We start from the raw sequence: 14,427 nt of genomic DNA on the forward strand, positions 1-14,427 counted from the left end.
ATGGAGGGAGGGAGGGAGGGAGGGAGGGATGGATGGATGGATGGATGGATGGATGGATGGATGGATGGATGGATGGATGGATGGATGGATGGATGGATGGATGGATGGATGGATGGATGGATGGATGGATGGATGGATGGATGGATGGATGGATGGATGGATGGATGGGTGGATCAATAGGTGGGTGGGTGGGATTTTGATTAAAGCAGATTATAAGATGGATGGAGGGAGGGAGGGAGGGAGGGAGGGAGGGAGGGATGGATGGATGGATGGATGGATGGATGGATGGATGGATGGATGGATGGATGGATGGATGGATGGATGGAGGGAGGGAGGGAGGGAGGGAGGGATGGATGGATGGAGGGAGGGAGGGAGGGAGGGAGGGAGGGAGGGAGGGAGGGAGGGAGGGAGGGAGGGAGGAATGGATGGATGGATGGCTGGATGGATGGATGGATGGATGGATGGATGGATGGATGGATGGATGGATGGATGGATGGATGGATGGATGGATGGATGGATGGATGGATGGATGGATGGATGGATGGATGGTGCTTTTATATTTATTCACTTCAACCCTCCTCGGTTGATTTCACTTTGATGTTCTCACAGCTTCATGTGAAGCCGAACAAAATACCTGCATCAGCGTTAGAGGATGTGAAGCTAATGTGGACGTAGCATTTGACTAACCTCATGAGTTAAATGAGAAGGATAGCATCCATGTTTGTGTAAGAAAAGAATATGGTAAACATGTTGAGCATCTGGCATTTGACAACTTCAAAAGAAAAAACGGTCTACAAGAGTATTACATGGCTTTGACTTGAAGGTACCAGTCCTTTCCCAGGCATGACTCGGTCAAAGATGTCGGTGAACAACTCTCAGTTGTTTGGACTTGTCTTCACGCTCAGTGTCGTGTGTTTGGTGTGTTTTCTCCATCTCTCCGACCTGTTTTCATCTCCGACCGTGTCGGCCGAGTGCAAGAAAGACTCCCAAGTTCGGATGCCACCGTGTCCAGACTCGTCCCCCAAACTGACGGGACCACTCAATGTGGATTTCACAGGGAGGCGGAATTTGGACGGGGTGAGGTTGGAGGTCGGCGAACATCTGCGACAGGGCGGTCGTTACAAGCCTCTGGACTGTGTTTCAAAACATAAGGTACGTTTCATTGTTTCTTCCGGGGCCACATTATGTACTACCACTGTCTTAAGGGACCGTCAAGCTGATAGAAAAGACGGCCTTTTAATATCAGAGGGGAAAAGAAAAACTAAATTAAAGATTACATTTGATAGGATGCAAGTTGTTTCCTTAACATTTTTCTTTACTTCAATTTACTTGAAACCAATTATAAAAAAAGTGTTTTAATATGGTGAATTGAATCATAATGGGAATCCAAACTAAAAATGTTAGTCAGCTATCAAAGGAATTGAACAAGCCTTATGAGGGCCGCACAAATACAGTCAAAGGGCCGCCTGTGGCCCTCAGGCCAGGCAGCACTTTGCCCAGGTCTGTCTTAAACGCTAGTCCGTGAAAAAATTGCGATGTTTGCGGTGCTAAAAGAACATGCCGTAAAACAAATTGGAATGTCGTGAATCCGTTTCTAACTCTCTTCAAATAGGTGGCGGTCATCATCCCGTTCCGGAACCGGCATGACAACCTGACCCACCGGCTGCACTACCTTCACCCCATCCTGGTCCGACAGCAGCTGGACTCCGGCGTGTACGTCATCGACCAGGACGGCGAAGGCCTTTTCAACCGGGCCAAACTTCTGAGCGTGGGCTTCTCGGAGGCGCTGAAAGACTACGACTACGAATGCTTCGTGTTCTCGGACGTGTTGCCAGAGATCGACTTTATACTTTCATCACGGTAGACATTGGTGCCCCTGTGAGCTGACGAACTGGACTGATGATTCATGATGGTTTGAAGCTGCCCGTTAAAGTTCTGGCTTATTTAAAAAAAAATTGTTTGGCTATCTTAGCTAGTCGCTAACAGTGCTAGCTGCAGTCATTCTGAAGTGAAACATAGCACTTGAGGCACAATTAGAAATTAAAGATTTTGGACATTAATGTGTGTCAATTTAATTATTGCCTGCATAAAAACATGATTTACGCCTGTTAAAGTTCTGGCTTATATTTAAAGAATTGTTCGCCTAGCTTAGCTAGTCGCCAACAATGCTAGCTGCAGTCATTCTGAAGTGAAACATATAACTTGAGTCACAATGAGAAATAAAAGATTTGGACATTAATGTTTATCAATTGCATTATTTCCTGTATAAAAACAGGATTTATACCCGTTAAAGTTCTGGCTTATTTTTAAAGAATTTTTTGGATAGCTTAGCTAGTCACTAACGGTGCTATCTGCAGTCATTCTGAGGTGAAACATACCACTTGAGTCGCAATAAAAATGAAAGATTTAGACATTAATGTGTATCAATTGTTTTATATCCTGTATAAAAACATGATTTATGCTGTTAAAGTTCTTGCTTATTTTTAAATAATTGTTTGGCAAGCTTAGCTAGCCGCTAATCATGCTAGCAGCAGCCTGGTTTCAGTTAAAATGAGAATGAAAATGTCAAAAAGGTCAAAAATCCTATTTCTCCAGGTCATTTTGGTCTAACATTATGTGAATGTCTTACATTAAAATGCACGCACACATATGTATACACATGATCACACACGTGTCAGCATGACATTGGTGTTTTTCAGGTTTGTAAGTTGATATGTTTTTTAAAACCCAAGTAACATGGGAACGGTAATTCTATCACCTGTGGGCGAGAATACACACTCCATTGTAACATACATGTGCAGCCTCCACCTGTCTGGCGTCATGATAAATATTTGAACACGCAGCACTGGCCTCAGGTTACCAGGCGTGGAATCAGTTTGTAATTAAAGGATCCAAACAAACCATAGTATTTATTTACTTACTTCTGTTCATCAGTGTTTTCAGGACTAGCAATTACTACCTGGTCGTCTGAGACGTCGACGGACTGCAGGCGTGTTGAAGGATGATTGATGGATGTGAGAACCGAGAAGTCGTCATGACAGGAGTCACATCTATGTGTCGTGGACCTCGCATCCACCCCCAAACTTCCTCTCCGCCCGGCCCCCTGTTTTCATTGGTTGACCTAGTAGGGTTACCATGGAAACAACTTGTAGAGGGGCTGCCATGGGAAATGTGGGGTAGTGGAGCTTGTGGAGGTACTCATGACCCCATTCTACACTGACTCACACACTTACTATTACTCAACTTTTTTTTATTAATTTAGAGGATGTGCCTTTAAAGATGAAGACTAGTTTAATGCTTGTTTTATTTTGCGGTTGGTGAATTGTACTTATTTTAATTCAAATTATTTCACTATTTATTTTTTTTCAACAAAGATTCTATAGTAACAGTGTGGTGTGAAACATAATGTTTATTTATTTATTTATTTTAAACATAGTGTTAAGTATTTAAGGAATAGTTTTAATAATGAAATGTATTAAAAGATAATGTCAATACTGAGCAGTAATGAATCTGTTAATCCCGCTACAGACTTTCTCTATGTTCTTGTTAAAATGAATTAAAAGTATATGGATTATACAATGAAACAGAAATGTGCATAAAGTAAATTAATTCAATGTACTTTAACATTATAGGAGCCTAAACGGTTTGTACAAGTTCTTTTAATTGTTTTACTTCAAAGCTTTTTACATTATTTAAAGATGGAAAGTTTGTGTTTTATATTATATTATACATTATATTTATTGTGTTAGTTAAGTGGATATTAGGGTTGTTGTGCTTTTTTGCTTTCTTTCTTTTTTAATTGTTTATTTCTAGGGTTTTGCAACCGTCAACTTAGACTGTAATATCATAATTTACTTTTTAATTAAACGTCAAATGAAGTAAGCAGTGTGTGTGGAATTTGTTTTCCAGGGGATGTTTTATATTTCCTTTTTTTTCATAGTTCCCTGTAAGAAACTTTTTTATATTTGAAACATCTGTTTAACAGTTGTTTTATAATCTGTTTGTATGGTGTCCTTGTGTGTTATAATTAATTATTATTTATTCATATTACAATGGAAGACAAGGATTCACTTACTAATAATATTTTTCCATTTTTTAATAAGATGATTTTTTTTGTGATGACCCATAATTAGATCAGAAATAACTTTATTGATCTATTGGGGGGAAAATCCCTTTAGGGTCAAATAAAAATCAGTGGCTCATATCATTCAAACATAATTTTGTTTATTTATATCTTCGGACAAATTTAAAAGCTTTGCCAGAACAAACGGACGACGGAGGCAGCAGCAGATTAATGATGAGGTCAGCTCGCCTTCACGCATGCGCAGCATCGTCGCATCGTCAGCATCGCCAACTTCAACCAGTCAGTGTCACAGTCTTACGTAAGGCTTTTACATAAACCTCAGCCACTGGCAGTTGGATAGATAGGGGTGGAGCGGGGGGGGGGGGGGCGGCGTCTGCACAGTCACAACAGGAATTCGCACTGCACCAACTTGCCCACGTGCACTCGGTGACATGAAAACAAGCTGCTACTCCTATCAGCATCATCATTGAGGACATGAGCAGATGTGTCTGGGCTGGCGTGTGTTCCTGGGTTGCCTCATCTTCATCTGGTGACTCTCACATCTGTCGGGCTCTCGTAGCAGGATCAATAAACTGCAACGACTGTGGCCGACACACAAGCCGAGCAGGCTTCACTCAGCGTGTGACGGTGCAAACAAAAGAGCCACCCGCCATTACACAACAAAAGCATCACCGCCTTTTTTATCCTCTCACCATCCCCGAAGAACTCCTCCGGGATTTAATCCAGCATCTGTGGTCACACAGGGGGAGCCAAGGGGACAACGATCTGTTTCTCGTTCTCCTTAAAGGTCCAGTGAAATTGTTGATTCAAAAGAAAAAGTGCTGAGACATGCTGGCTCAGAGACATTTTTATTCCTTAAATCAAAAGTGGAATTGATTCACATTGTGAACAAGAGAAAAACAGAGGAAAAGACCCCGACGATGATCAGAAAACAACCGAGATTCTCTCTTTTTTGTAAAACAAATGATAAATAAAACGAAACAATACCTCCGAGTGTGAAGACCTTTCCAGACGCCGAGTATAAAATGACACAAACAATAGGAATGGAAATAAATTAATACAATCATTTGAAATTAAATTCTTTCCCACAGTTTGCACAAACTTAATTCTATAAAGGTCCAGAAATGGTCAAATTAGTTCCAGATTCAAGTAAATGCGTTTGAAGTTGTCAACATGTGATGAATATGAAACAGCAGTTGTATTTTTAAAGCTTATTTTCTAGATAAAAATTTAAAAAAACATCCCAAAATGTCTTCTTTGATTGACTTCCCAACCTTCCTTTAAAACTGCATATTAATAATCAGAAACTCCAGGATATGATCCCTCACTCAGGTTTTGATATCAAGGTAGACATTCATATTTAACCAAGTCTTTGCAAGTCTCATTTATTTTGCAGACTGAGTTTTTAGGCCAGTTCCTCAACAGACCGACCCATATTGTAAATGGAGAATCGTTATGTTAAATGTTCTGTTTAATTTGTAAAAATGGATTTATTTGGAGAAATTTGGAGGTATAAACCCATGACTGACGCACATAATACCAGTGTTTGACTTGTCGATTGGAAAAAAGGCTTCCAACTCAGGCCGATGGATCAGGTTACGCCCTGTTGTGTCCTGCCCTTCCCCACAAGCAGACATGAAGTGTTGTGGATCAATCATCTTTCTTCAAGTGAGATGAGCAGCACCGTGAATGAGAACAACCCCCAACTGTCACTGACACGTGGAGAGGATTAGGAATCTAATCCCAAAAGTCAATTAAAAAAATCAACATCAAGCATGTTTGGGGGAAAAATTAAAAAAAAGTTTTTTTAAATCCATTAAAAAATTGAAAATGTTTTTTTGTTAATCAAAATGTTTTAGGCTACATTCAGATTTCATGTCAACAGCTGTTGTGTTTCTTTCCTACCCACTAGTTTGCCTAATACCCCTGAGTTTGAAGTACACACAACAGAAGAGATTGAAAAAAAAATAACCTTGGACCTACATTCATGTTAAGCGATGAACCTTTGTACTACATTTTTCAAATTGCAGAGTTATTGTGCATCTGAATGCCAGCGTAAAGGAATGAAAAGAGGGGAAACGTTGACGTGATAATTACAACTATTGTGTGACATTTAAACAGCTGGTGTGATCACAGTTTAAGGAAGGAGCTAATTAAAAACATTCCAGCAAAAAAAAGACAGAAATATTTGCATGTGTTGAGCGGAGCTACAAAGTATGTTGTACGACATGGGTTGTACCCTCCAGCATAAGATGTCCCTTTTGACGTCACCACATGCACGGAGGGACGTGGTGCACTATTGTTTTTTTAAAGATGCAGTGCACAGGGTTTGGTTATTGCAATAGTGTTTCCATTGGAAATTCATTGGTAGGTATTCCCAGAGATGAAGAAAACGAGCCGAGCTAAAAGCAGCAGGCGAGGAGCCGAACATGTCACAAAGGGTAAAGTAATCCACAAGGTCCCAAAGGAAAGCAAACCATGACGTTATTGTAGCTGAGCAGCTTTTCAGATGATTGTGGTACAAAATAAATCAAGTTGTAACTGTGACATAATGTTGCTGCTTATTTTTAAAAACGGACCAGGAGGTCCATTTGAGGGATATTAATATAAGCCAAGCAGGAATTTCAAATAATGCTCTTAAGGTGCTCCGCTTCGTCTTAGAGTGGGCGTTCATTTAAACAAACATTTTTGAAAGCAGCTGTGAAAATGCAGCCGAGCACTGTTTTCCAGGAAGTCAAAAGGCAGATGTGTCATTGCAAAGTTCACAGATTGTCAAGAGTTAACCTCTACGGTATATTAATGGCTGTGAAATGTTGACCTGGCTTTTTGGAGTGTCCGTCTGACTTTTTCTGGGGAACTAACAGGCCGATAGTTCAAGGACATACACAAACAGTCCTCTTAGGTTTGACAGGAATGCACAGGCCGTCGACTCCATTGCTTCGGCCTTTTCCCTTCTGTTGCATTAACACGGCAGCAATTCTATCCAGAGTTTGGCTAATATTATTCACTTCTTGGAAGTATTTCCTCTGGTTGTGGTGTTTGGTTTGTTTCCAGATCGACGCACAGGCACCTTTGACATTGGGATTTTGCTACGGGGAGGAGCTTGGGTCTTTGGCTGGGGGCACTCAGCCTCAACGACCGATGAAAGGGCTGTCTGGCTGGATGAGTGAGGGGGAGTTGTATGTCTGCTGCTGACAGGGATCTTGGACTCTCTGGGAAGGCTGGCACTGCCTTTTATTGAACGGTAAGAGGAGGAGGAAGAAGAGGAAGGAGGTGTGGTAAGATCCCCCGGGCTGAGTTTGTATTCTGTGGAGGGGGACGGAGTGCTGTTCAGATCGTCGCCGAACTCTTCAGGATCGTTGTAAAAATCGTACAGGTGGTCTCCGGAGCAACTGTCGCGCGATAGTCCAACGTTCTGGTTATCCTGTACCCCGCTTTCGTCAGGTGTTGCCGTGGGTGTTGCAGTGGGCGTGTCCCAGTAACCCTCGTCACTGAGGAGCTCTTTGTCAGGGGAAGTAGGATGGCGACTGGCGTGTGCATGGGGAAGAGGGGGCTTCGCTCCTCGCCCCGCTGCCGCACCAACCACTGGGATTTTACTGAGGCCCAAAGATTTAACTTGGGGAATTTTGCGATCAACACTCCTCGAAGAGGACGGTATATGGCTACTGGGTATGTTGGAGCATGTGCGAGGGGGGAAGGTGGACATGGCGGTGGTTGTAGAAGGTTGGTTCATTCTTGGTAAAGCGGGGGAATCATTGCCTGATGATGGCAGCATATGCCACAGTCCCTGCATGTCGGCATCATCCACCCCTTCTGGGCTGGCCATTTCCTCGCCACCGCCCATGTAGGCGACCACACCACTGCCAGCTGGGGGTTGTTGTGGTAATGGAGGTATCCTGGCTCGTGTGGAGAAGGGTATCGAGTTAGAATTGGTGGAGAACATTGGCTGCGTAAAGTGGGAAACTTGAGGGAGTTTGGAAGGGGAACTTTGAGATGTAGTGGAGGTGAGGCCAACAGGTCTTCCCACGTTTACTCCTGCATTGCCGCCTCCTCCGCTGCTACTGCTGCTGGTGCCGCTGCCCCCGTTCCCCGCGGTCGTCTCCTCATCTGCATCAGCTATTATGTCTCCACATCCCGTCAGGGAATCAAAGCTCTTTAGGGATGTGGCATCATTGAAGAGAAGCGAGCAGAGGCGGTCCATCGTAGGCTCAGAGGGTGGGTCACCTGTGCTACAGCGCTCCAATGGGGGTGTGGCGAGTGACGGGGTGAGGCTGGAAATCGAGGCTTTGACTTTTGTGACGGAGGGGTGCAGCGGTGAGTCTGTGGGTGTGTAAGTAAAGGGGGAATCTGGCTCGCCAGATGGCCCTGGCATGGCAACACAGTGTGTGGGTGTCATGGTAACACTAGTAGAAGGAGTCTCTGCAGCTTGGAATTGGTCTTGCTCTGAGTTTTCCTGGTGACGATGTGGAGGAGGTTCAAGTGTGAGAGTAGCGTCCTTTACCTTTTCAGAGACGACAACCTCTTCCTCCATCTCTTTTCTGCTCTCAGCATCTTCTCCATCTGCCCCGTTAGCTTTCTCCTTGCGCCTCCATCGCATGCTGCTGAAAAAGCCCTTTAGGCTCCTCCCTCTGCGTTGTAGTGAAGCCCCGTTTTCACTTGACCTGAAACTCCCACGGCGGAGTAACGAGAAGAAACTGAATGATTTGCTCAGCGATCTCACCCGTCCCACCTCCAAGCCGGTGGTGCCCTCTCCCCTCCGTCCGTCAGCATCGTTGCTCGGGCTCGTGAGTCCGTCGTGGGTTTTGCTTCTGACGAGCTCCACCGACGATGCTGATCCGTGGCCATTCACGGAGTTCCCATTGTCACAAATCCCGCTGTTTGAGGCCCCTTTGTTCCTGAAGGAAAAGAAGCTGGCCATGCCCGAGCCGGTGCGCCGCTTCCCAAAGAGTTTGAAGGCAGCTTTGTTGATCTTCCCCGTTGGCTGGAGGTCACCATGTGGAGCCGCCGAGGGCTCCACGCACTCGGACTGCACGTCCATTACGCTGCAGGAACGTGTCTCCCTCTGGTATCCACACAGCCTCTCTTGACTCTTTTCCCTCACTGACCACACACACAATCCCCCTCCCGCTCTCGCCTCCCTGCTTCCTGGTCCTCTTTCACGCCCACTCTGTGTTGCTTGAACGTCTGTCGCTTGTTTTCCTTCTCGATCGCCCTCCCCTCTCTCTATTCTCCCTCTCTCTCTCCCCCTTGCTTGCTGAAACACACATGCTGAGTGCTGCTCCTCATGGTATCCATGGAAACTGGGTGGGCTAAGCAGCTTTCATCAACATTGGCGGGGCGCCAGTGTCTATCCTTAACGCCCTCCCCCATTCTCCTCTTTTACATGGTCACCAGCAAACATTGAGCTGACTTCCATTTTAATTAATTCAATGTTTGCTATTTTTGAAAATCTAATGTTATACCATTAAGGATCACATTGCAAAGAAACTGGAGTATTAAGATGGATTAAAATGCCTTTTTTTCAGTGGGTCATGAGACTCATTAAAGTTACTATAGTAGGAACTTGTTTGCATTTAACATCAGGTGCTAGAAAGATGGGACATTATTTTATGTCATAATACTTGTTTTTAGTCAAATAACTAACAAGAAGTTTTGCTACACTTAAATGACTTTTGGACTATTATTTCCAAGGCATATACAGAGTGGGCTTTTCTGACAAAACTAATACAATTCCTAATTCAAACAAAGAAGAAGTGCAGACTGTGTATATGTTAACTTTATGAAGGCTTGTTAAAAACCTATTTGGTAGAAAACTTAGAAGACTTGGTAGAAGAAAAAAACAAAAACATAATTCATATTAGGATGATTCAAATAGAATAAAAAAAAAAATTAAATGCGATTTGGATGTAATATATCATGGCAAGACAATGTATATTGTTCTTATAAATCCATTATCTTCTTTATTAGGGCTCTTTTTCTTAGTCCCTTTTGCCCTTTGACCCGTCGGCCCCACAGTATATAATGTGGCCCTTTATTGATAAAAGCAAAGTAAAATGTTGGATGAGTTAATTAAACAATTTTCTTTTTTCTCCTCGATTGTATTTTTTACTACTTTTATCAAGATTAATTTAGGCTGTTATAATTTCTTTGAGGCATCATTTTGGTCTCAACCTTTTAGAAAACGTCGAAGGCAGAAGGTACGAAGCCTGGTGGAAATAAATTCTCAACAAGAAACAAAAACAAAAGATACACCTAGTGGTGTATTCCAGAACTACTTTCAGCAGAACTATCTTTTACAATATTGTTTGTTCATTTACCACTCAATATGAAATTTCTGACACGATCAGGACCTTTTTTTTTTTTTTTTACATCTATTAATCTATTTTATGTTGGATTATATTTTAATTCACTAAGAGAATCCTATCACATAATCCTGCGCGTGTGTGTGCACTATGATCGGATACAGCTTTTAACAAAATAACTCGTGCTAATACAAATCACACGAATCAAGCTCCACATCCATTTTTTTGCTGCTCAACTAGTACAATTTATCATTTATCATGGTATTGATTAATAGTGTCTGAAATGGGTTTTTTTTCTGTTTACCCAAACAAGCAAGTAAACTACCAGAACCTCGCAAAAGTGAGTCTGTGTTGAACCATCTTGTTAGTGATAAACCAGTCAAGAGATTTATTTTTCATGCACTTAACACTAGTTTCTTTTGCAGGTCACTGCTATTTTATTTTGGCAGTTTTTATTCGAGGATCATCCCGCGAAAATAATACAGACATTAAACCGGTCTGTGTTGTACAAAAGGTTTGGGGATCACTGCTGTGTCATACAACATTCATTTTACAATTATCAGCCTTGGATGCCCACATTGTTCCTTATCTCAAGCATATTTCAGTGAACTATCTAACATCAGACCGTTTAACCAAAGTCTTATCTGGTGACCAAACCAGATGCTAGTGTGTGAAAAGGTGTCTCAACTGAAACCCGGAGAAAGAAAAGCTCAAACTGTCAGTGAACGTTCCCTCCCTCATGAGTAATATGTGGCTCTGTTTGTTCTTAATAGGCTAGAATTAATTTGTAAAGAAGGTGAGGACTTTCTAAATCTTGGGAAAACATTTTTTTTCGCTAAGGGTGGAACTATTACTAAACCAAAGTTTTGGATTGATTGATGAGTTTTTAATCTTAAGGCTAACATACGTGAGAATAAGAAATGAAAGAATGCAAGCTCAGACTCGTTCTGTTCAGGGTTGGCCTTCGTCACGTGGCTCGTACTGGGAATCGCGATAAAGGCACATTGTAGACTTGGACGTGTCACACAACCGATGCCATAGTGATTCTGTCCAAACTCAGACAAACATCTCTTGTCTTTCTTTGGGGACTCTTTTTAAAAAGCTTCTACAACCAGCAGGCATCCAACAATGACTTGTTTATCAATGAAAAACTGTTTATATTCTACTTTTATTCCTTATTCAATAAGTGCTCTGACATACTCGGGTCTTGGTTTATTCAACAAAATGCTGTAATTCCCATGCTACTCCTTAAGGCTCATCCTATTCACGCAACCCTTCAATAATTTACCCAGAAACCCCCGACCCACATACGAAAGCCCTTCCCCTTCGTCTTAGTCACCCCGTGACAAACTCCTCTTCCAGCCCCACTGGCATCCAACGATGTCTGCGTTCATTTGCCCGACACGTCTTTTCAGCTTCCACCCACGGAGGGCTTCCCCAGAGAACCCAGCTCCAACTTATCCGAGAGTGCCTTCCAGTCCAGAACCAACAAAGATGATAAAGGGCGGGTCCGACTACATGATACGCTCAAATGATGCCTTTTAGAAACAGCCTTGCCTTATGCAAATTCAAAAAGCTCCGAAGTATATCCGTCTCTGGGTTTAGACAGGTAAGCTAGGTATTATCAAATACAATAGAACATTGTACAAGGATTATCTTGTTTCATATGATGATGCTACATCTCTAAAATCTAAGAAGACTTTCAAATATGATCGGCAACTGCTCACACCTCCACATATACACAGCATTGTTATTGTAACATTCCCCCGTTCCTGTCTCAAGTACGCCCATCTGTTTCAGCAGAGTCCAGTTTCATCCCCCTGAGTAACGCACATCACTAAGTGGGACAGTTAGAGGACATTTGATTTTCTTTTGCAGACCCAGTTTTTGACGTGGAGTTTACCGTTGTAAGTGCTGTTGTGAACGTATGGGAATAATACTGAATGAAAATACAACAAAAAGAGCTCCACCTTATCTCAGGATTACCTGGCAACACATTTTTTTGAGGATTTGAATACAACAAAGGGCCGGATTGATTAGTCAATATAACTTATATTTTTTACTTATATTTAATGGATTAAACTCCTCCAGATTGAATGTTGTGAGCTATTTTTTTTGTTTAAAATAGAGACTCAATAATATACATTTTAATATTTATTCATTCAAAGGGACAACTCATGTGTTGATTAAAGTGTATCTTAAATAGATGTTGGACTCTATTGTATCATCAGTATGTATCTGTTTGTACGAAACTCTCTTTTCATTGAAATATTGACATTAGAAAATGATCTTAAGCCCCGCCCACTGAAAACACTTGATTTTGATTAGATGAAATCTTGTTAAGCATTACCACAGAGTGGGCTGTGGTTACTGGTCAAACATCGAGGTTTGTCACTGCGTGTCATCGATTGCGGAGGTCTCCACCACCAAGAGACTTGTTGTATGAACAAAGCGGGGCGTGATAACAGCTGGCTGGAGGAGGAGTGAAACCATTATTACGTCATAATGGACTCCGCTCTCGTAACCTCTTGTTCGCCCAGATTTCAGATGGAGGAGAACTTTGTGAAGTAATAAGTTTAAAAACATGGTCATGATGAGAGACTTACTACATCTTGGAGAGGAAGACTTCAACATTTCTTGAAAAATTTCTCCCAAAGATAGTACCTTATGAAAAACGAACCAGGCCTCCCGGTCACCTTGACCGAGAGACAACACAAGGGATACAGCAAACACATTTATTTTCAGGCCTCCGGGTAACTGTTTCTGCGCTATGAGTCACAAACAGTATCAGGTCTTTGTTCCGGACCTGGATGTGTGAGAGGGGGTATTTGATAGTATTAAACCCCCCCTTACCTCAGGATTAGATGCTCAGTCTTCTGTTTAGTGGCTAATCAACAGGATGTGCTGCTAACAGTTATTAAGTCATCTCAGAGGGATTTGGTCACTTCTTTTCAAAACTGTCAACGTCATCCCCTTCAATCTGTTCTGAGTTAAACACGAATCTAAACTGTGTTGTTATTCATCAGGAACATCCTGGTAGTCATTATTTCTTAAAGGTGATATCCACTTCTTTATGTTTTTAAATGGTCAGTAAAACTAGAATAGTATCATAGTTGTAAACAGACGTTGGGGATTACTGGGGTTGCTAGCATAGGGGGTGGGGGGGGGGGGTGTTGCGGCTTATCTAATGCCTGGCGCTAAGAACCACAGATTAATGTCAGATCGCTGTTTGGCGAGCAACTAGTTAGTTTATTCCGTCATTTTGATTTGACTGCTTATCCTCACCACGTGTGGTGCTAAAGCTGCCAGTAGCTAATAAGCAAAGATTCAGGGTCCTCAACGTTCAGCTTCATCGCATGGGTTTCCATCGAGATAAACGCAGATGTGAACCGGTGACGCACAGTTGTGGATCATTTGATGTATGACCTGTCGAGACCGTGTAGCTGTAGGCTTCATACCAACCACACGTGGAATGATAACGAGTGACTTAAAACCAATTAATACATGCAGTTTGTTACTTAACTGTATCTCAAGTAGGTCATTCATGTGTTCTTACGAAAATAATTTCACTGCATTATGCGTACAATTATAAATTTATTTATATATTTGACACAGGTGGTTTCCCCAGTGTAATTTTAGAATCACAATCATTTTTATTGCCATTATCAGTGTGAAAACCAGCAAATAAGAATTTATTTTGGTATTGTGTAAAAAATTTTACATGAAATAAAAGCGCTTTAACAATCAAAACCAATACACAGTTGAAATATATGCTTTAAAAGGCCAAGACACATAAGACAAAGGAGACAGGAGTCCCAGAAAATCAGGGAAAAGCCTGAACAATAAGAATGTCTTAAGATGTTTCTTGAAGGAGTCAGTAGATCATCAAACACAGAGGGAGAAGAAGATCGTTCCAAAGCTTAGGATCAACAGTCTGGAAGGATTTCTCTCCTCTGGTCCAGAAGCGTGTTCAGGAACCATCAGTAGATTCTGATCCACAGACCTCAGAGCCCGAGCTGGGGTGTAAGGCTGGATCAGATC

General features: G+C 42.2%; 1 protein-coding gene and 1 pseudogene across 1 annotated transcript; one reads left to right on the forward strand and one right to left on the reverse strand.

Annotated features, from left to right (window-relative positions):
• The first annotated feature begins 858 nt into the window (after positions 1-858).
• Positions 859-1,864, forward strand: LOC148081991 (beta-1,4-galactosyltransferase 1 pseudogene; annotated as a pseudogene).
• Positions 1,865-4,916: 3,052 nt separating this feature from the next.
• On the reverse strand, positions 4,917-9,210 carry LOC148081992 (APC membrane recruitment protein 2-like). The gene has a single exon (XM_087789063.1). It carries the CDS (start codon positions 9,120-9,122, stop codon positions 7,089-7,091), a length of 2,034 nt encoding a protein of 677 aa, XP_087645189.1. The 5' UTR covers positions 9,123-9,210; the 3' UTR covers positions 4,917-7,088.
• Positions 9,211-14,427: the final 5,217 nt, after the last annotated feature.

Source organism: Callionymus lyra, chromosome 4 (assembly GCF_982586985.1).
Source record: "Callionymus lyra chromosome 4, fCalLyr1.hap1.1, whole genome shotgun sequence".
NCBI lineage: Eukaryota > Metazoa > Chordata > Actinopteri > Syngnathiformes > Callionymidae > Callionymus > Callionymus lyra.